This window comes from Lucilia sericata, unplaced genomic scaffold (genome assembly GCF_015586225.1).
Source record: "Lucilia sericata isolate MDLA Ls3-8-SP2 unplaced genomic scaffold, ASM1558622v1 Contig000000F_arrow, whole genome shotgun sequence".
Classification (NCBI taxonomy): Eukaryota; Metazoa; Arthropoda; class Insecta; order Diptera; family Calliphoridae; genus Lucilia; species Lucilia sericata.
In genome coordinates, this window is record NW_023994042.1 from 3,633,428 (window position 1) to 3,653,693 (window position 20,266).

The 20,266-nt window shown below is 33.3% G+C and overlaps 2 protein-coding genes across 3 annotated transcripts; one reads left to right on the plus strand and one right to left on the minus strand.

Annotated features, from left to right (window-relative positions):
• The first annotated feature begins 4,082 nt into the window (after positions 1 to 4,082).
• On the plus strand, positions 4,083 to 13,867 carry LOC119605829 (CLIP-associating protein). The gene is made up of 3 exons (XM_037959183.1): positions 4,083 to 4,601; positions 4,735 to 5,108; positions 7,510 to 13,867. Exon 3 carries the CDS (start codon positions 7,588 to 7,590, stop codon positions 12,082 to 12,084), a length of 4,497 nt encoding a protein of 1,498 aa, XP_037815111.1. The 5' UTR covers positions 4,083 to 4,601; positions 4,735 to 5,108; positions 7,510 to 7,587; the 3' UTR covers positions 12,085 to 13,867.
• Positions 13,868 to 16,658: 2,791 nt separating this feature from the next.
• Positions 16,659 to 18,452, minus strand: LOC119605913 (hsp90 co-chaperone Cdc37). 2 transcript variants are annotated; one of them, XM_037959364.1, is made up of 4 exons: positions 18,316 to 18,452; positions 18,210 to 18,246; positions 17,278 to 18,138; positions 16,659 to 17,215 (listed from the first exon to the last, which is right to left on the minus strand). In XM_037959364.1, the coding sequence occupies exons 2-4, from the start codon at positions 18,240 to 18,242 to the stop codon at positions 16,991 to 16,993; spliced, it is 1,119 nt and encodes a 372-aa protein (XP_037815292.1). In that variant the 5' UTR covers positions 18,243 to 18,246; positions 18,316 to 18,452; the 3' UTR covers positions 16,659 to 16,990. The 2 variants fall into 2 exon arrangements, with proteins under 2 accessions (XP_037815292.1, XP_037815221.1); XM_037959293.1 differs by having other exon boundaries at positions 18,210 to 18,441.
• Between the last annotated feature and the right edge of the window lie 1,814 nt (positions 18,453 to 20,266).

The following is a 20,266-nucleotide window of genomic DNA, read 5'->3' on the forward strand; positions in this document are numbered from 1 at the left end:
CTTCAAAAATTGATTTTAACGCTCATTACTGACTTAAAAATACGAGTATAGCGGAGAAATTCGAATTTAATTCGGATTTGTCGGTAGCGTACCCTACCCCCTATTAAGGTCCCCTTAAAAATATGAGTACAGCGATGAAAATTGACAAAAAATAAGTTTTATATAATTTCTTTACACAATTGAACCTATCCCTCATATATAAAGCCTCCATGATTACTTCATCGTTGTACTCGCAATAAAAAGATTTTTATTATAATTCTTTATGCCGAATTTTATGACGATTGGTCTATAACTGACCAACAAAACAAAATCTATGTACAAAATTTTATGGGTATCGATATATAATTGTCCCAACCCCATATAAGTTCCCCTTTAGATAATAACTTTTATGCTTATGACTGAATTAAAAATTCGAGAACAGCAATGAAATTCGAAACGAATAAGTGTTATACGAAATCTTTCTACCAAATTTTACGACAAACAGTTCATAATTGACACTACCTCTGATATATGTTCATGGTTAAAAAATTGGACAAAAATATTTTGTTTTTAAAAATTAATATTTTGTTAATTTGAAGATCACGTACATAATTGAATTAAGCCTTATCTCCCTGATGTTTACAGAGGAGCATTCCTTTTACGGCATAAGATTTGATGGTGGGTATATAAGATTCGGCACAGTCGAATATAACACTCTTGTTAAAATATTTTAAAATATTTGTGAATTTCAGGAGGTAATTTATTTAATTAATATTAAACATTTTCTCTATAATGTTAAGAAAACTGAGGGATCATTCTTTGATCTTTCTATTTGTACCACTTTTTGTTGTTTATTAGAATACGATCAGTTTACACTAAGGACTAAATTTTTCTTAAAAACTGTTTTAAATTTTTTTACACGGGTGCTCCAAAGTTTTTTTTTATTTGTGTTAAGTTTTAAAAGCAAATATTCTTCAAAAACAAAAAACAAAATATTCAAAATACTTTACAATAAGTTATGTTATTCACTATCAGTGAAATTAACAATTTTTCCAGAACTCAAAAAACTTAAAAATAATATATATAGATTTTGCAAAAAAAATATATTTCATAAGTTTTGTACAATTTTACAATTTGGGTGTGGGTACATCGGTTGGCCAGTTGGTAGTGTGCCTGTCAGTTTGAATGTTTAATGACATTTTACTATTTTTAAAATAACTTTTAAAATTCTAATCTTATTTATCTAATATTCGTCAAACATTAGTTTTAGTTCTTACGTTACTAAAAATCTAACTCACACAGATGAAAGACTTTAGTATGACACATGTTTTGTTTTGTTTTGCCCAATGTTCTAAAAAACAAATTTTGGAGTCTTGTAGGAAATGAGCGAAATAATGTGCAATTTTTATTAAAATAAACAATATTTGACTAAAAAAAACGTTAGTGCTTTTTTACCCATTTTCAGTTAGAAAATTACGCTTTTTTACCCCTTTTTAATATTTTTTGCGCGCGTTTTGCTTGACCAATGTTGGCAACACTGCAACAGTATATAGAAAATGATACATAACTGCTATCGGACGATATTGTGCACGATAAAAACCTATATAGAACTTTAAGTTGAAAATATGAAAATCGGATGACATAAATTTTTTTTGTAGATCTCATCGTTACTATGGCCGTATATAGAAAATGATGTATAACTGATATCGGGCGATCTTGTGCATGATAAAAAACCTATATAGAACTTTAAGTTGGAAGTGTAGATATCGGATGGCATAAATTTTTTGTAGATTTCATCGTTCTATGGTGTGTACTACAACAACAATCTTTTTGTTTTTTTCATATGAAACTTGTTAATGTCGAATTTTTTAGTTATACATTTTTTAAGCCAGTTATGAGCGATAGTAATTTCCCGAGGTGGACCTTATATCGGGGATAGGTTAAATTATGGACCGATCCTCATAAAATTTGAAAAAAAAAAAAAACAAAAATGTAAATGAAGAATTAATAAAAAAAAACGGATTTGACTCCTTGTTTATGTGGAATTTCTTTGCTATATTGGTATTTTTATTCCAATTATTAGAGTTAATATCTTTTTCTGAAGGGGAACTTATATGGGCGTAGGGTCAAATTTGGACCAAAGGTTTTGGATCATAATTTACAAATCTTGTAAAATAATTTCCTGAAAGGTACCTTATATGAGGGCAGTGAAAAGAACAATTTTAATTTATATAAAACTTGTTTATGTCAAATTTCATTGCAATATTTTAAATCAAGTAATGGACGCTGGTTATTTTCTGAATATATGGGACCAAAACGATTTTGGCTCCTATAATTATGTAGAATTTTGTTACTATTTTTGTTATTTTGTGAAAGGGCCGTTATATTAAGGTAGTAAAATCATATACCAATATAGTCCATTCTCAATAACAAACTCCATTAACTAAAAATATTTTGGCAAATAGGTATTGACTAGATTGTCTTAGTAAGATCCCAGGATTTTAGACCAATATTTCAACGTGTTACAAACGAAGTAAAAAGTTCCTTGACTCACTGATGAGTTTATCGTATACCGATATTGTCAATTTTCAATAACAAACTCCATCAACTAAAATTATTTTGGCAAATATTGGCTAGATCGTCTTAGACTGTAATAAGACCCCAGCATATACTTTTATGGATATTAGACCAATATTTTGATGTGTTGCAAACTGTGTAAAATGTTCCTTGACTCCCTGTTGAGTTGTGTCTTCCAAGCGGTGATTTTGCGATCTTGAAAGCGACGGAACTAATAGGGAATCACATTGTTCGCCGGTCTTTGGTAAAATTTTAGGTTGATAGTCATACTGCACTTAAAGCATTAATATGTCATAGCTGTATTCTTGCATAGTCGTAAGAAGAAGAAAGATCTAAGTGTTATTATGAGACCGTTTATAAAAGGCTGTGTTGGGTACCAGGACCCTGCAATGTACACAAATGAGGTATCTGGCGAACTGACACGATGAGGCTCGAATCTGCACCCACATGAACGGAACAAGAAGTTAAAGCCACCCCTTTATTTTTCTCAGGTTGATCTCCGATGGATTCCGTAACTCCATCAATCAGTCTTGGAATATAGAATGAATTGCACATTATATATGGCGTTTTTTACAAGGCTTGATTCTATAGCAACCGGATTTATTATTGCTGTAGATGGTGCACACCAAGAACACTGGCACTGGCTATAAAACATTAAAATACATACATTTTTCATAGCACAAAATAAATTTGTCTAGTAATTTGTTTTTGTTTCATTTGTTTACGTTTTTACAGAAACTCACCACACAACAATCAAAAACAGCTATTAGGGTTTGCTGTTTTATCAAAAGGTTGTTTTATTAACGGGTATGTTAGGGTTTGCTGTTTTATCAAAGGTTGTTTTATTAACGGGTATGTTAGGGTTTGCTGTTTTATCAAAGGTTGTTTTATTAACGGGTATGTTAGGGTTTGCTGTTTTATCAAAAGGTTGTTTTATTAACAGGTATAACTTTTTTAAATTTTTATTTTTTTGGATAGAGGGGAGGAGAAAAAGAAAAACGTTAAAAATGATTTAGATTGATTTTTAGGTAATACATGCAGATGTTATAGTTATATCCTTCAGTAATAATAAACTTTTCTACTTGGATTTTCTATTCTCCAACTTTTTCGACAAAATACTCGACTTTTCATATATTTGTTTATTTTCGTCGATAAATAGATATTAAGGAATATAAGTAAAAAAACTAATATTTACTATTACTCAACACTTTAGAAATGCAAAATTAAACTTCCTCCACTTTGTTTAAAATTGACGAAAAAATTCTGAACTTGTCATCACTGATGTGGTATTCCTGCAATGTGACCAACTCATTTTTACTAAATGAGAGCAAAATTAAAGACAGAAAAACATATTTTGACATATTTCAAAGTAATATTAAAAACAAACAAAATCTAGCCCGAAAAGACTATTTTTTGGGCTCTGGATAAAAAATGTTTTCGGAGTTTCGGAAAATATAAGCGTGTTTAATGTAGCCAGAAAAAGGAGCGTTGACAACACTGATTTGCACATTTCATTTTGACAAACAAAATGACATAATTCCATTAGTATCCACTAAAAACGACGAGCAGTAAATTTTTCAACATAACATACGCGAAGAAAAATTGAAAAATAGTTGGTAAAATTAAAGTGAATTCAATTACAAATATGGCAAAAGAAAAGAAAAAATAAAATTTTTCAAATTTTATATAATTGCTTCTTAAAGATGATCAAATTAAAGGAAAAAACAATGTATTAAGAAGTTTTCTGCAGGCGTCGGAAAAAGGTGGTGGTGTCACCAATAAAAAAAAGAAAAAAAAAAAAACATAAAAACGAACAACAAGTTAAAAGAGAAACGACAAACGAACAAATTAGTACGAAAGAAAGAACAGAGTGCAAAAATTAAAAACGTTTTAAGAAGAAAATAAAAACGACAAAAGCAAAAATAGTGAGATATCAGAGAAAAGCGTAAAGGAAAAGGCAAAATAAATAAGAAGCAGCAAAAAGAGTAGTGTACCACCTCTTGTGAAGAATTTTACAAAATAAAATTAGTTTTTACATGAATATTGTGAGTAGAAGTGAAAAAAATTATACATAAAAGATTTTTCTATTTCAACTCTTGCTGTGATTGAAGCTAGTTTTATAAAATGTGAAAATTTGTTTATAGAGTTATGAAAACAAAAGTGTTTATTATTTTGCAGGAAAAAGTCCAAGTGAAATTTCAACATAAGTTAAATAAATTAACTGATCACTCAGCCAGATAATTATTCATCATCCTGACAGCAGTTCGCCTGTGTCGGCAAAATCAATTTGTAGTGGCAACTTAGTCAGACGGTAGCACTCACCACTGCCTTAACATTTGGTCGCAGTTGGCTCAAAAAGAAAAGTATCGCTATCGTTGCCACCCAACAACACGTTAAAATAAATTGCTAAATTTATTATCGTGACACCTTTCCCACAACTATTTTTGCTTTTTCTGCTGTTGCTTCTTTGCTTTTTCTAACGAGTATTTGCATCTGTTTGTTATCAATATTTGAAGACGCAAATATAAGGATCAAATCGAATTCTTTAAAAGGTAAGCCAAATGATAAAATAAAGACACAAATCTAATTTGTATTTGCTTTGCATAACCCACTATGTACCTTCATACATACAACATGTGTACATATTTATTGGAAAATACCAATAGCTTTCATTTTTTATTATCAACTAGGAAAGTACATCATTTCCTCAAAGATAAATAAGACAAATTGTATGCATATAAAAACTTTTACCGGTCTCCGGTCTTTATCACATGAAATGGTCAATGTGCCAATTGTTCGTTGAATTTTCTATTGTTTTTTTGTTTTTTATTTTTTTATTTATGTATGTATGTATCTATGAATGTATAATTTTGCAGTCTTATTGAGATAAACAGAATGAAAAGAAATTTAATTTATTTCATTTATATATTTTTTATTTGTTTTTGTTTTCATTGACTATTCTTTGGCAAATGTCAAATACTTTTCACCAATACCGATGCATTCAAAGGCAAACACACACACACACATGCATACATACATTCCATCAAATCTCTCTGCTGGCGACAGGCATCGCCTCTGTCAGCGAAGGAAGCCAATGCTTAGCGTGATAACAACGTCATCTTTGGTCTTGTTTTTGCGTCCATCTTTCTGCCTCAACTGTTGTTTTTTTTCACAGAATATTTTCTTTTTGATTGATATTTCTCGTTCTTTATCTGTTTTTATTACAAATTTATTAAATTTTGCATTATTATGTGCAAATAGGAATGACAGTAAATAAACACGATAAAAACAGTTAGAAAAGAAAAATGCTAAAACACCTTTGTCGCATGACCAAGGCAACGACAGACAACATGAACGTACGTACAAACGTCAACGTCATTGTCATTGTGTGATTATAAATAGAAAATTGCGTACATGTTGAATTAGTGGTCGGCACTCTCGAACTCGTAGTCGTATCCGTCGTATTCTGTACATATGTACATGTATGTATGTATTGAACATAATTGGTGTTGTTGTAGCTGCTTTTTTGTGTACATATTGTAATACACTCGTTGATGTTCATTTAGTGGAGAATTCAATAAATATTCGTATTTATACAACTTTGTAATACATATTACTACCGACACAAATTTTACATTTACCTAAAGTTCCTATTAGGAACATAGATCCATAAACTAGAAAATACATTTTTAGTGAAGGCGGTAGATACACCTCAGAGAAGTAAATTTCTGTGAAACAAAAAATTGTCATCATACATATTGTTTCAGGGATTTTTGTAACCATTTCTTTGTGAAATATTATCGAGGGATTGCTTTAGATCTCTAAACGTCTAAATTCGCAAATAAAATAATCATTAAAATCCCAGTGTTTAATGATTCAACCAGAGAACCTTAGATGAAAATTTCAAAATTCTATGTTTTTAAATATAACATTCATGATGAATTTGAACATATGTATGTTTGTGTAGGGCTAGATGAAATAGACGTTAATGGCTTAACCATTCATAACGTGATTTTGAATTATTCAGCCACCACTATTGAATTATAAGTCGATATCCACTGTGTTTGTATAAAGAGTGCTTCTAAATATTTATTATCGAGTATATAACAACTCTCTTTTGTTCGTTTGGTTTCTGTGCAAAATTCATATTTGTCAAAAAGATGATTCACATACACCTCACCATACACCAATCAACCAACCAAATATGTATAAGTTTATAACTTCCATCCAACATCATTACAAGCAGCTGAACAGCAACAGTGGTCTGAGATAAGAAAAACTATTTGTTAGATATTATTTAGCAGAATTTTCTTATTCTTTTTTATTAAACACTTTCTTTATTAACTTTTTCTCTGTTTTTATCACACTCTTTATGTTGTCATTGCTCTGGCTTGTCACTCCTAACCTTGCGCACACGCCCACCCCGCATTACCGTGGAGCTTTCATAAAACTTTTTTCTTTTATTTTATTTTAATGTTTACTCATGTACTCTGACACCCCAACAATTGTCAAACAAGTAGAAAATTAATAAATGTACTGTATGAGTGGGTCAAATTTGTTTTGTCTGTCCTGCTCAATTGGGTTTTAGTTATAATAATTTCTTTTTCTTCATATATGAATAAAATCAGTGCACAAAATCATGTTATCAAGACTCTTAATAAAACGAAAATATATGTATGCATACTTTTTTAATTTAATAAATTAATTTGGAAAATGTATTTTATACCTTTAGAAAGCAAATACAATTTAATACAAATTTATTCTTCAATATTTATGAATATTTACGCTAACAAGGTTTTCCTAAGGTTTGATTAAAGGAAAATACATATTAAATTCGCATAACACATTTCGAAATGATATCAAACAAAAATCATATTTTTGTAATAGTATCAAAATCCCCCACATAAAAATATATATTTTAACATATTTTTTCTTTTTCTAAACTATTTCCAGGAAATCACCTAAAATAATAAGCAAAAAAACTAAGATCAATAATCATTATAGTGTTCAGGACAGTTTGGATATATAAAAATGGCGTACAGAAAACCGAACGATTTGGATGGTTTCATACAGTTGATGCCAAAGGCAGATATGCGAGTTAAGGCTCTGTTGGCAGAAGATCTAGTTACATTCCTTAGCGATGATACCAATTCGGTAGTGTGCATGGACATGGGCATGTTAGTCGATGGTCTAATGCCCTGGCTGACAGGAAGTCATTTTAAAATTGCACAAAAATCGTTGGAAGCATTTACGGAACTTATTAAAAGGCTGGGTCCTGACTTCAATGCTTACACCGCAACAGTTTTGCCGCATGTGATCGATCGACTCGGCGATAGCAAAGACACAGTACGCGAGAAGGCTCAACTATTATTGCAAACATTAATGGAACACAAAGTTCTCACACCTCAGGTTTTGCTTGACAAATTGGCGGCCAGTTGTTTTAAACACAAGAATGCAAAGGTTCGCGAGGAGTTTCTACAAACAATTGTAAATACGCTGAATGAGTACGGAACATCGCAGTTGAGTGTGCGTAACTACATTCAGTCCATATGTGTGTTACTTGGAGATCCTACTGTGTCAGTTCGTGACACTGCTATACAGTCATTAGTCGAAATATATAAACACGTTGGTGATCGCTTGCGGCCGGATTTGCGCCGAATGGATGATATGCCAGCATCAAAGTTGGCCATATTGGAGCAGAAATTTGATCAAATCAAAGGTGAGGGGTTGCTGCTTAAGTCGGCAATGCTTGTAACTCAGACACAAAATAATAACAACAATGGACATGATGAGGCCGACAACGTTGCAGTTCGTGAACGTCCTACGAAAATTGTTAAGCGTACAGTTTCTGCCACTATGCGCTCGAAGAATAATATTGCTGCAGAGAGTGCATCCGATGCTGGAGCAGTTACCATGGAAATCTTTGAGGCTTCATTCGAGGCAGTGCCACAGTTAAATATCTTTCATCCCAAAGACATGGACGACATTTATAGAAATATATTGTCAATAATCAGCGACAAGAACTTTGACTGGGAAAAGCGTATCGATGCTTTGAAGAAAATTCGATCGCTTCTAATATTGAATATACAATCACAGCCTCAATTCTTTACGGTTCAGTTAAAAGAACTTTCGATATCATTTTTAGATATTTTGAAGGAAGAGCTGCGCTCACAAGTAATTCGAGAGGCTTGCATTACAATTGCCTTTCTGTCAAAAACTCTTCATCAAAAATTGGACAAATTCTGCGAGTATATTTTAGAGCAATTAATACTTCTGATTCAGAATTCTGCTAAAGTCATTGCATCGTCTTCATTACTTGCACTGAAATACATCATAAAATACACACATGCTCCTAAGCTCATCAAAATTATTACGGAAACACTGCAGAATTCTAAATCGAAGGATATTCGCTCATCTCTATGCGAAATTTTGTGTTTACTGTGTGATGAGTGGCCGACCAAAGCGATGGAACGAAGTGCTCCTCTTTTACGTGACATAATTAAGAAGTCCATGAGCGATGCCGACAGTGAAGCACGACGTCATTCGCGGCGAGCGTATTGGGTGTTCCGTCGACACTTTCCTGATTTGGCTGATCAAATCTACGGAACTTTAGATATTGCTGCCCAAAGAGCACTTGAAAGAGAAAGAGATGGTGGGGGTGGTGGAGGAGGTGGTGGAACAGAAGAAAGGAGGGCCACCGTTGCTACGGCTTCACGTATTCAGCGCTCTCCAGGTGCACTTCAGAAACCTGCTCCCGGTATGCGGAGTGTATCAGCTGTAGATACAGCCGCAGCACAACGTGCCAAAGCGCGTGCTCAATACGCATTCATAGCACGTAAAAAAGCCGCAAACACCGGTACGTCTACCACAAATAGTGCTGCAACAGGATCCCTGCCTCGCCCGCGAACAGGCGCTGGCCAACAACAACAACAAGCAACGACTCAATCAACTGTGAATAGCGGAATTTCGCCTCGAGCTCGTGGCAGGGCAGGAGTATCTCAATCACAACCTGGATCTAGGTCCACGTCTCCAAGTTCGAAGTTGCGTGAACAGCATGTCATTGGATCTTATTATAGGCCAACTGGAACAATTCCAAAAAAAGCTTCGGGCATTCCAAGATCTTTGGCCAGTTCTCGAGAGACGAGTCCTACAAGAGGTGGAGGTGGTGGAGGTGTGATCATGAAGAGAAGCATGTATACTACCGGTAACTCTCGTCGCACTCCGGAGAGAAATCAACCTACCCGGCAACTGGCTGCTGCTAGATTGCTTCAACAAAGTAGAGATGCTGAAAATGCTCTTGCTGATGCCTTATCTCCTGACGGCAGTGGAGGAGATTACGCCTCGATGGGTGATTACGGTCGTGACCGTGGTGGTTATTCGGCCGGTGCGCGTATGGGACGAAAACTAATGTCCCGCGAGGAATCTGATGATTCCGAAGCATCATCTGTGTGTTCTGAACGTTCGTTTGACTCCTCTTATACCCGAGGCAACAACTCAAATTATTCCCTATCGGGATCCAGAAATCGTTTGGACTGGAGTTGGGTGAGGCCACCATTCGAAGATATTGATACGATTATCCAGTACTGTGCCTCCACACATTGGTCCGAGCGTAAAGATGGCCTCATTAGTCTCACACATTACCTCGCTGACGGCAAAGAGTTGACACCGCAACAATTGCAGTTGGTTCTTGACACGTTCCGTAAAATGTTTATGGACACACACACCAAAGTCTACTCGCTTTTCCTAGAGACGGTCACCGAACTTATATTGGCATACGCCAACGATCTTCATGACTGGTTGTTTATATTGTTGACACGTCTCTTCAATAAACTAGGCACAGAGTTGCTGAACTCAATGCATGGAAAAATCTGGAAGACTTTACAAGTAGTTCATGAATACTTTCCAACCGATCTCCAAATGAAAGACGTCTTCCGCATCTTGTCTGATTCTGCTCAGACACCTTGTACAAAGACACGTATAGCAATACTCAAATTTCTTACAAGCTTGGCTAACACGTATTGCAAAAATACAGATTTTCCTGGTGCTGAAGAAGGCATTGTTCTGCCGATTGTCGAAAAGACACTTTTAAAAATCGTTCAAATGGCAGGCGACCAGAAAAGCCTAGAACTGCGGAATCAGGCACGTCACTGCCTCATAGCACTATACAATCTAAATACACCCCAGATGACTAAAGTGTTGTCGACCCTTCCTAAAGGATATCAGGACTCTGCTAAGGTTTGCATACAGTCACACTTGCGTCGCAGCAGCACATCGGGCACAAATTCACCCTCATCATCTCCACTGTCAAGCTCCAGTCCAAAACCTTTGCAAAGTCCCAATGTAGGTGGTCCATTTTCATCACTTCAACCCCAATTCACTAGTCCTCGTTCACGCCAATCTTCAGTCACTGATAACGATTTGATGCTCGGCTACTCGGAGGTCGATGTTCAACAGAACATTCAAAAAACGACTGAGGAGATACGCAATTGCTTTGGTGGCATAGAAAACCAGTATAACTCTTTGGCCAACAATTCAAATGGTGGTGGCTACAACGGGCATTTAAGCGAAGCCCTCGATTCATGTGCCTCTTCAAACTCGAAGACTCAGTCGGCCACAACAACTGAATCCAATACACCAGAGAGCACAACAATGCGCTTAGATGGTAATTTATTGGAGCAACATCACAAAATGACAGCCAGTACACTTGGTTCCGGTATGGGGCAAACCAACTCATCTTCATCGTCCGGAGTAAATCTCAAATTTTCCGACAATGGTGAAATAATTCTCGAAAATGGCACCCATGAAAGTGAGATCATAAAAGTGGCACTAAATCTTACACCTGACATGGCCGTGCCTCAGGTTCAGGGCGCTCTCGTCAATCTGGGCATATGTATAAAAAGCGGCAACTGTGAACTACCCAATAAGCACTTCCGCGCCATCATGAAAATGCTACTAAACATGCTAGATGCCAGCTCAAATGAGGTAGTCGTGGAGGCTCTCCATGTGCTCTCCAAAATTCTCCGGCGGGCGCAAATGAAACCCAATTGGATAAATTTCGTCGAACTGATACTGCTAAAGATCATTAACTGCTATCCGAAGAGCAAGGAAACAATGCGCGAACTAGACATGCTAATACCTCGAATTGTACCAGCTCTGCCTCTAAACTTGACTATTAACATAGTGAATCCTGTGATTGCAACGGGCTCGTATCCAGTGAACCTGTGTGCCTTGAAATTGCTAACTGAATTGGCCGACCGCCACGGATCGGAGTTGACCGAGTCACAGCTCGATATAGTCTTTCCCCATTTGGCACGACTCACAGACGACTATCAGTCTATGGTGCGAAAAGCAGCAGTCTTTTGTATTGTCAAACTGTACATTGTTATGGGCGAGGAGAAGGTCAAGCCAAAGCTGACTATGCTAAATCCCAGCAAAGTTCGCCTTCTGAATGTATACATTGAGAAGCAACGTGGAGTGTCTAGCGGAGGAGGAAGTTCAACAAAAAATTCTTCAGCATCATCTTCATGATTGCCGCTGGCCGTTAAGAAACATCAGCAGATGGAATTTAGCGATGTTAAATATTAAGTTGTAGTCCGTTTCTCTGGGTGGTAGATTGCGATTGAGAATATTCTTTAAGTCTAGCATTTGGTTGAATGAACGAAATGTGTGCGTATTGTCGTATGTCTGTCTATTGTTACGCTTGCAAATCACGGTTTAGATAAACTTGACAAAACAAAACAAAATACCTATCATGCCATTCAAGTATTCCGATATTCTTTAAACTGAATCACCTTGTGTTTACACTCCCAATTAGTTTTACCTCATTAGTGCGAGCGCGCTCTTGTTAGCCTTAACGTATTAAAAAATAAATGAAAGTTTTTTGGTTTTAAACCATCTCCACCTTCAACGAACAAAAGTCAATGATATTTGCTTCAGCCTTATAAACGTTAAATTCACAACTGATACATAATATACATACAGATGCATAAGCAAGTTTACAAATATCACTGACCCATGTTCAGTCACCACCAGAAGATTATTTACGACTATTGATGATTAAATGCATTTTCGTTGATTTCCTAATTGTCCTTATTTTATTTAATTAACTTTTTTATTTAATCCTCTTTTTACCATCACAACTACATATAAACGATATAATTTTACTTTAAGTTTTAACGTCATTTATGTTTAAAAAACTTGTTCCCTTTTCCTCCCATTTTTGCTTTAAAATTCGACGCCGATCTACTCGAAACGTATCCATGTGGTTACAACAACAATTAAATTTAAACAATTATAATAAGATAACTTGAAACTAATAGAAACTCAAACATTTGTAATTAATTACCAATAATTTTTTATTATTTTAATATTTTTTTATTATTATTACACTTTTATTTTCTTATTTTTTGTTTTGTTTAATCTTAAGTTATATAAATACATACATATTTTTAATGGTAAATAATAACAAACTAAATTTAATAATAATATTTATAATATAACAAAAACAATAACTAATATTTATCATTAAAATAAAATAGAAATCCTTTCGAAAGAAAAAAAACACAAACACACAATTTTGACTAGTTTACCGTTAAAAAAACTTCAAGACTTGTGATGACAATTGGTGAATAAAAATAAACAAAACGATATTTAAAGAAGCGAATACCTAAACGCGATTGAAATTTAGTTTTCAAAACAAGTTTCCTGACTATTATTATGTTAGATTTGTATGTGTTGAATTAAATAAATTGGCTTAACATTATTTCATTGGGCTTTGCTTTTGCCTTACTACAATCAAATTTATAACAAAGATGCTTATTTTATTTTTGTGAATCCAAAAGAAGGTAGGATGAATTCAAAACAGCTCTCAGACTTCAAAATTGTATTCCCCTGTCGTAAAACTTTTAGAGAAATTTTGTAAATGATACACAGCTTTGACTTTTGAAATAAACAGAATCTGAAGAAACGAATGATCGATCAAAGTAATAGCGACAAAATTGAAACCATTCCAAACAGGATGTGTGAAGAACTAAAATTAGATTTGAGTTATTAAATTTTTGTTTAACGCTAGTGAATATTTGTTTTTTCAAATGTCCCAAATCCATAATATTCGAATTAAAATAGATTTAATTTTATTCTAAATGCCTGCGGTTAGCATAAATATTAGGAGGTCTACTATGTAATTTATATGCATATTAGAAGAATTCAAAATTATCCCAATAATTTATTTAAATAAAATTGATTAACAATTTTATATCCGGATTAAAGATCAGCATTATAAAGTATTTAAATAAATCATAAAAAACGAAAAGATTTAAAATCAGTAAATTATTGTTAAAGGTAAAAATGCACTATTATATTTTTTATTATTTAGTATAACTTAGAATTATTGATTATTTATTTTTTTGCATTTAATTACATAATACACCTCCTTCCTAAAAATTATTTTCATTTGTAAAGATTCCTCTGCCAAAAAAAGAACAAGATATTTGACTTTTTGCCGCCAGTTTGTGCATGAAATAAAACTTTTTTTGCCTCTTTATTATTTATTATTTTAGAATAGTCAAATCAAATACATTCGATATCAGTGAGACACAAAACAAAAACAAATATTAATTCATCTAATATTTTTCTTTTTTATTATTTGCGCTAATTTATAGCAAACAACAAGAATAGAAAAAAAGTACCAAAAAATCGAAGAACTATGGAGTAAATGATAAATAATGTTTTGTTGTATGTATGTTGTTTGAAAGTCACAAACATCAATTGATGATCAAAATATTCGTAATATGAATTTAATTTTTAGCTTAAATTTACAATGTTTTGTGTCCTGTAGGCTAGAACTGCAAATGCAATTATGCATTATGTTTTTTTTTATAAATATAATAATTACTATAATTATTAATAATATTAATATGTTCTCTGCTAATTATTGTATATGTAAACCTTTAACAAATTATAAATTTAGTAAAACAAATACATATAAAAAATTTAAATAAAACAATGTTTTTAACAGTTATCTACGACAGACCTCTTAACTATTTACTCTAAGTGGAATGTTTGTAGACTTTTTGGGATTTGACTCCACATCTTCATGGACGGGTAAAACTGCTTTGATACGTTTGAAATTCCCAGCCCAATCTCCGGAGCTGTTATCTTTCCCTTATGAGAATTTACACACACAAAAGTTATTAGTAAGATAACAGTTAACAACTCGTTTAAAATCATTTTAAAATGCTATACGACTATACAACTATCTAATCCAGGCTTAAAAATTGTGCAACTTCCACAGCGTTCTTCCATAAATCTATCCGACAAACTGAAGTAAAGTTGATTACACATTTGAGTATTTGGTGGGTATCTGTCTACAAGTTGGACATTCTTTTGGTTTGGACATTAAAATTTTCTTCTGGTCTCTACGAATGTCGTTCAAAGCTGTTGTATACGAACGGATCCTTCACATATTTATGTGTGTATACACTAGGGTCCTTCCTGATATGCCTCTGAGGAGCATCCAACTGTGTAATGTTAAATTTAGGATGATTTCTACGGTGACATCCACGGAGGATATGTCTTGTCAGCAAAATGTTGTGCTTTCTGATTGGATGAACATTTAAAATTTAGTTGGTTTTAAACGTTTATTCATTTAGTTTATTCACTTAATTAATTTTGGTATAAAATCGGTCTTAATTGATTTAAAAAGCTATATTTTTTTAGGAATTTTGTAGAAATATCCAAAATATTTTTAAACGGTTTCAAATAATGTTTTCGAAAATATGCCCATTTTGTTAATATTGCAATTATCGAAAACGACTTAAATACCACTAAATTACTACGTAGGTAAGTATTATGAATTGACTTATATGAAAACATCTAAAAATAACATTTGATACATTCGTAATTCAGCCATGGGTGGAGAAAAATCGTCGTGCGTCGTTTCCATTATCGCTTAAGGGTAATCATGCCGTCTTTTTGCCTTGCCTTGAGTGTTTTACGTTTCACTACCGCATTGGTTTAGTGTGTGGCGTCGGATAACGGTACCGCAAAAAATTTACTTGTCGAAAATGTCACATTTTGAGCCCCAGTAACTGAACAATTTGTGGGGCATATTTTTAAAATTTAAATCGATCAAACCAGCCAGTTAAAAATGCCAGATCTATTTAAAAAAATCATTTCTGCCCCATTGTGAATCCCTTTAATGAAATTATATATTATTATAATGTAAAATTGATTACCAATTTTCCCATACTTTTTATCTGCGATATGGCAATACAATCTCCGTTCTTTGGTTCAAGATTAATGTATGTAAATGTTTTTCTAATACTTCCCAGCTAAAAATACTTGATGTCATACTTTAAAAACGACATCTTAATCACATCTAAAACTTCGATTACATATTTTCCAATTATTATTTCCTTACAAATGAAAACCCAGTAAAAAGTGAGGAAAGAGATGTATAAGACTCTTAAAAAATTAAAATGCCTTTTTAAATTATATTTTTATTGAAAAATCTTTTCTAAGAGCCAATTTTCAGGTGAACTATTAGCAATTAAATTAAAATTAATCTTCGGAAGTTGTTTTTGAGTACGCGACAAGTACAATCGAAATAATTGTAACTGAAGCTTTATTTATAATTGATGTTTTGCCAATTATAATTATTTGTAATTGAAAAATTTATAATTACTTGTAATTTTCTTACATTACAATTACATATAATAGTATTAACTAAATTACAAGTAATTGTAATTGACTAAATTTCAATTACAAATAATTGTACCATGTAATCATTACCCTACAAGCTCCAGCGCCCAATGGAGGTAGATAAAACTTGGACAATGTCGGTGTAACAAGTTATTTGTAAACATAAATATATTTTGAACATTAAAATGCCTGATTAGAATAAAATCTCCTTTACCTCTATTTTTTACTTTATTTTCATATTACACTCTTCTTTAATATTACAGTGACATTTTCAGTTGTTTTGTATAGCAATACGGCAAAGTTTAGAATAGTACTCAAAAACAGCAAAGAGGGTTAAAATTATATTAAATATATTTTCAGATTCTGATTATTAATTTAGCTTTTTATATTCAACACTCTAATTGGTTTTTTGTTAAATTTTTTCCTTACAATTTATTTACATACACAACGATTTAATATTTGAATTACACATACTATAATATATTCAAAAAAGGAATACTTAAAATGACTAAATGTCCATAATTAAATTCGAAATGAAAACAAATTACTATTAAGTCTGGGAAGAGAAATATATAATAAACATTTTTCGATAGAAGTGTGGAGTGGTGTTGGGTTTGAATATATTTCTGCCAGAATGATAATTATTTTATGGACTGCTTTATTACTGCTGCAAATGTACCGATTTTCGATTTTTCCCGCTCAAATAAGGCCTCTCTATGTGTGATCATAACAATCAATCTAAATCGTCTGAACTAACTCCAGTATATATCGGTTCTGTTTCCTTGGATTTCGGTGTCGCTTCTTCTGTTTCTTCTTCTTTTAAATCGGCAGCATTTGGAACCCATAAACCTGAATCTACACATCGTTTCATGTGGTATTTTGCCTCTTCTACTGGCATCGCGGCAATAGTAGTTTGCAATAGTTCAGTATCTCGACTTTCGAAACATTTTTTTAATTCCTAAGAATTAAAATATAGAAAATGATAACCAAGTGCAAACATATTGAATTATTCTTACTTACATCGGGTAGTGATTCGAAAACTTCGGCAGGATCTAGACCACCGGGACCGAGACGTTCCCTACGCTCTTCTTCTTCCGCTTCTGCGATAGCTTCTTTAATCTTCTCTTGAGCCCTCTTCTTAATGCGTTCTTTGAACCCATCAATTTCACTTTCAAACTGCTGGCGATATTCGGGTACACAGTTTTGAATTTTTGAAAAGAAGGACCCTACACAGGCCCGTGGATCAATGTCTAACTGTTTGGCCAACTCTAAAATATACTGCATGCAAATACACTGATGGGCCACATGAGCCATGAGCTCATGTTTTTCTTCCATCTCCAAATTAATGGACCATATCACCAAGTAGTTGGCAGTCTCCTCGCAAACCAAATCAAGGTGCTCCTGGAGAAACCGCTTTGAATCATCGTATTTTCGCAACATGCCGTATTGCTTGCATAACTTTTCATTTTCATTTACAAACTTTTTCATGCGGGCTTCCTTTTCCTCTTCGGTAAGGTTCTCGTCTGGTTTCCGAGCCGGTTGTTTATTTAGCACAGTCTTTGCGAATCCAGGCTTGCTAATAGTATCGACATTCCACGGCATTTTCTTTTCTTTCTTAATCAGCTCCTCTTCTTTACGGTCGAAATCTTTGCCCTCTTTCTCCAGTTTTTCTAATTCTTTCTTCAGTTCCTCATCATCACCTTTACTTTGTATGCGCTTTTTGCAATCAATTAATCTAGCCTGCCAAGATTGCTTTTGCTTTTTTAGATCCTCTTTCTCTCGTTCCAGTTCGGCCATACGTTCGACACGTGCCTGGTGACGCCACCGGAAAAGTGAAGGTGTGTCAATGTTTGGATGAGTATCATCTTCATCGTCAGATATCTAGAAAATAATTTTTCCATTGCCTTTTTAATCTGTCCTTTATTGCAGATTCATTTTGTATATTTTCTTACCTCAATGTTTTTCCATTTGCTGTAGTCTACCATTTTTCTGCAATTTATAAATATATAAAGAGTATTTTGCTTTATTAATTTGTTGCTATTGTTTTAAATATGTTACTTTTTCAGTTTTGTACGCTTAACGATTTGCAAATTTTACCAGAATTATACTTTTTGCCAGAATCTTCCTTCGCTTTTCATCAGAATCAGAGCCCTGCGCCGACAAATATTAACGGCAGCGGCGGCTGACATTAAAATTATCGGCGGCGGCTTCAAATCGACTGTAAGCCGTCTAAGTATCAAATACACTTAATTTACAAATTTCCAAATTTTTTATATAAAAACGGAATCCGAGAGATAAAAAAGTGGGATTTTGTATTAGGGTTCTATAAATCGACTTTCGAATAATCGAACAATCGACTTTTTGTCGAAAAAAGTCGAAAAGTCGAAGTCGACTATTTTGTTCCAAAAAAGTCGATAACTCGACTATCGTCTATGAAAAAAGTCGAAAAGTCGACTTTGTAAATAAAAGTCGAAAAAAGTCGAAAAGTCGGAAAGTCGAAAAAAGTCGAAAAGTCGAAAAAAGTCGATAAGTCGAAAAAAGTCGATAAGTCGAAAAAAGTCGAAGAAAGTCGAAAAAAAGTCGAAAAAAGTCGAAAAGTCGAAAAGTCGAAAATAGTCGAAAATTTTAAAAAAGTGGAAAAGAGGTCAAAAACTCTAAAATAGTCGGAAAAACTCGAAAAAAGTATAAAATAGTCGAAATAAGTCGAATAAAAGTCGAAATAAGTCGAAAATAGTCAAAAAGTCGTAAAAAATCGAAAAGTCGAAAAGTCGGAAAAAGTCGAAAAGTTGAAAAAAGTCGGAAAAAGTCGAAAAAAGTCGAAAAGTCGAAAAAAGTCGAAAAGTCGAAAAGTCGAAAAAAGTCGGAAAAAGTCGAAAAGTCGAAAAAAGTCGAAAAGTCGGAAAAAGTCGAAAAGTCGGAAAAAGTCGAAAAGTCGACCATTTATAAAGTACTAAAAGTCGAAAAGTCTAAAAGTCGACTTTTAAATAAATGAAAAAGGTCGAAAAGTCGAAAAATCGACTTTTCATAAAATGGAAAAAGTCGAAAGGTCGAAAAGTCGACTTTTAACTAAATGCAAAAAGTCGAAAAGTCGAAAAGTCGACTTTTTGTTTCAACTATAGAACCCTATTTTGTATATAATTTACAACAATAAAATAGAGCAAGCACAAAAGTTGTGTGAAAATTATGCAGGGATGGAAAAAAATTAAAAAAAGAAATTAAAAATTTAACTTTCTGTAAATCCTCTTATCGTCGTTCATTTAAAAAATAAGCGGATAGGTGTCTGGTACTTTTTTCAAATTCGGCCCCTTTAGGGAATAAACGGTTAAAAACTGTATTTTGGTACTTTTTTGCACCCCATGTATCTTTTAAGCCAGGGAACATTCAAAAAATATTTTTGACTCCTTTATAACTTGACGAAATAATAAAAATATGAATGAAATGAATTTAGTACTTATTGGATATTCGAACGTTTAAGGGGAGAAAATTGAACCTATTTTTGGTACTTTTTTCATAGAACATTGTTTTTGGTTTATTAACTTATACATATGAATACATAATAACGGGCTCCCAATATGATGTTGCAACTTTTTGGAATAGAATTTTTATTTCGTTAATGGGAAGGAAAAAAGTACCAAAAGGGGTAAAAGCGGGAAATTTGATTTTGCTCAAACTCACTGATATAATTTATATACAATTTTTATATTTAGAAACACTAAATATGCTAATGGGGTGTTATACGGAACACCGGTACCAAGTGATATTTTTTGGTACTTTTTCATTCTCCAACTGGTACTTTTTGAGTTTTCTATGAAACAAAGAATATAAAGAAATTGGGGCTTGTCAGTTGGTACGTAAAGGAGTTGTCATTCGGTACCTAACTCTAAGTATGTATTGGTAGAATTTTTGTATTAGTATTGGAGCTCCAACCACTTTCACCACACTTTCCAAACATACATACTTGCATAAAATCGTACATAAAAATTTTATGAAAAATAAATAACATTTAAAT

What these genes read in the sequence shown, in the direction of transcription:
- LOC119605829 (XM_037959183.1), top strand. Translation starts at nt 7,588, where the DNA reads ATGGCGTACAGAAAACCGAACGATTTGGATGGTTTCATACAGTTGATG.
- LOC119605913 (XM_037959364.1), bottom strand. Translation starts at nt 18,242, where the DNA reads ATGGTAGACTACAGCAAATGGAAAAACATTGAG. An exon ending in GCAAATGGAAAAACATTGAG is followed by an intron (nt 18,139 to 18,209) that starts GTAAGAAAATAT and finishes ATTATTTTCTAG; the next exon opens with ATATCTGACGATGAAGATGA. An exon ending in TTTTCGAATCACTACCCGAT is followed by an intron (nt 17,216 to 17,277) that starts GTAAGTAAGAAT and finishes TTTAATTCTTAG; the next exon opens with GAATTAAAAAAATGTTTCGA.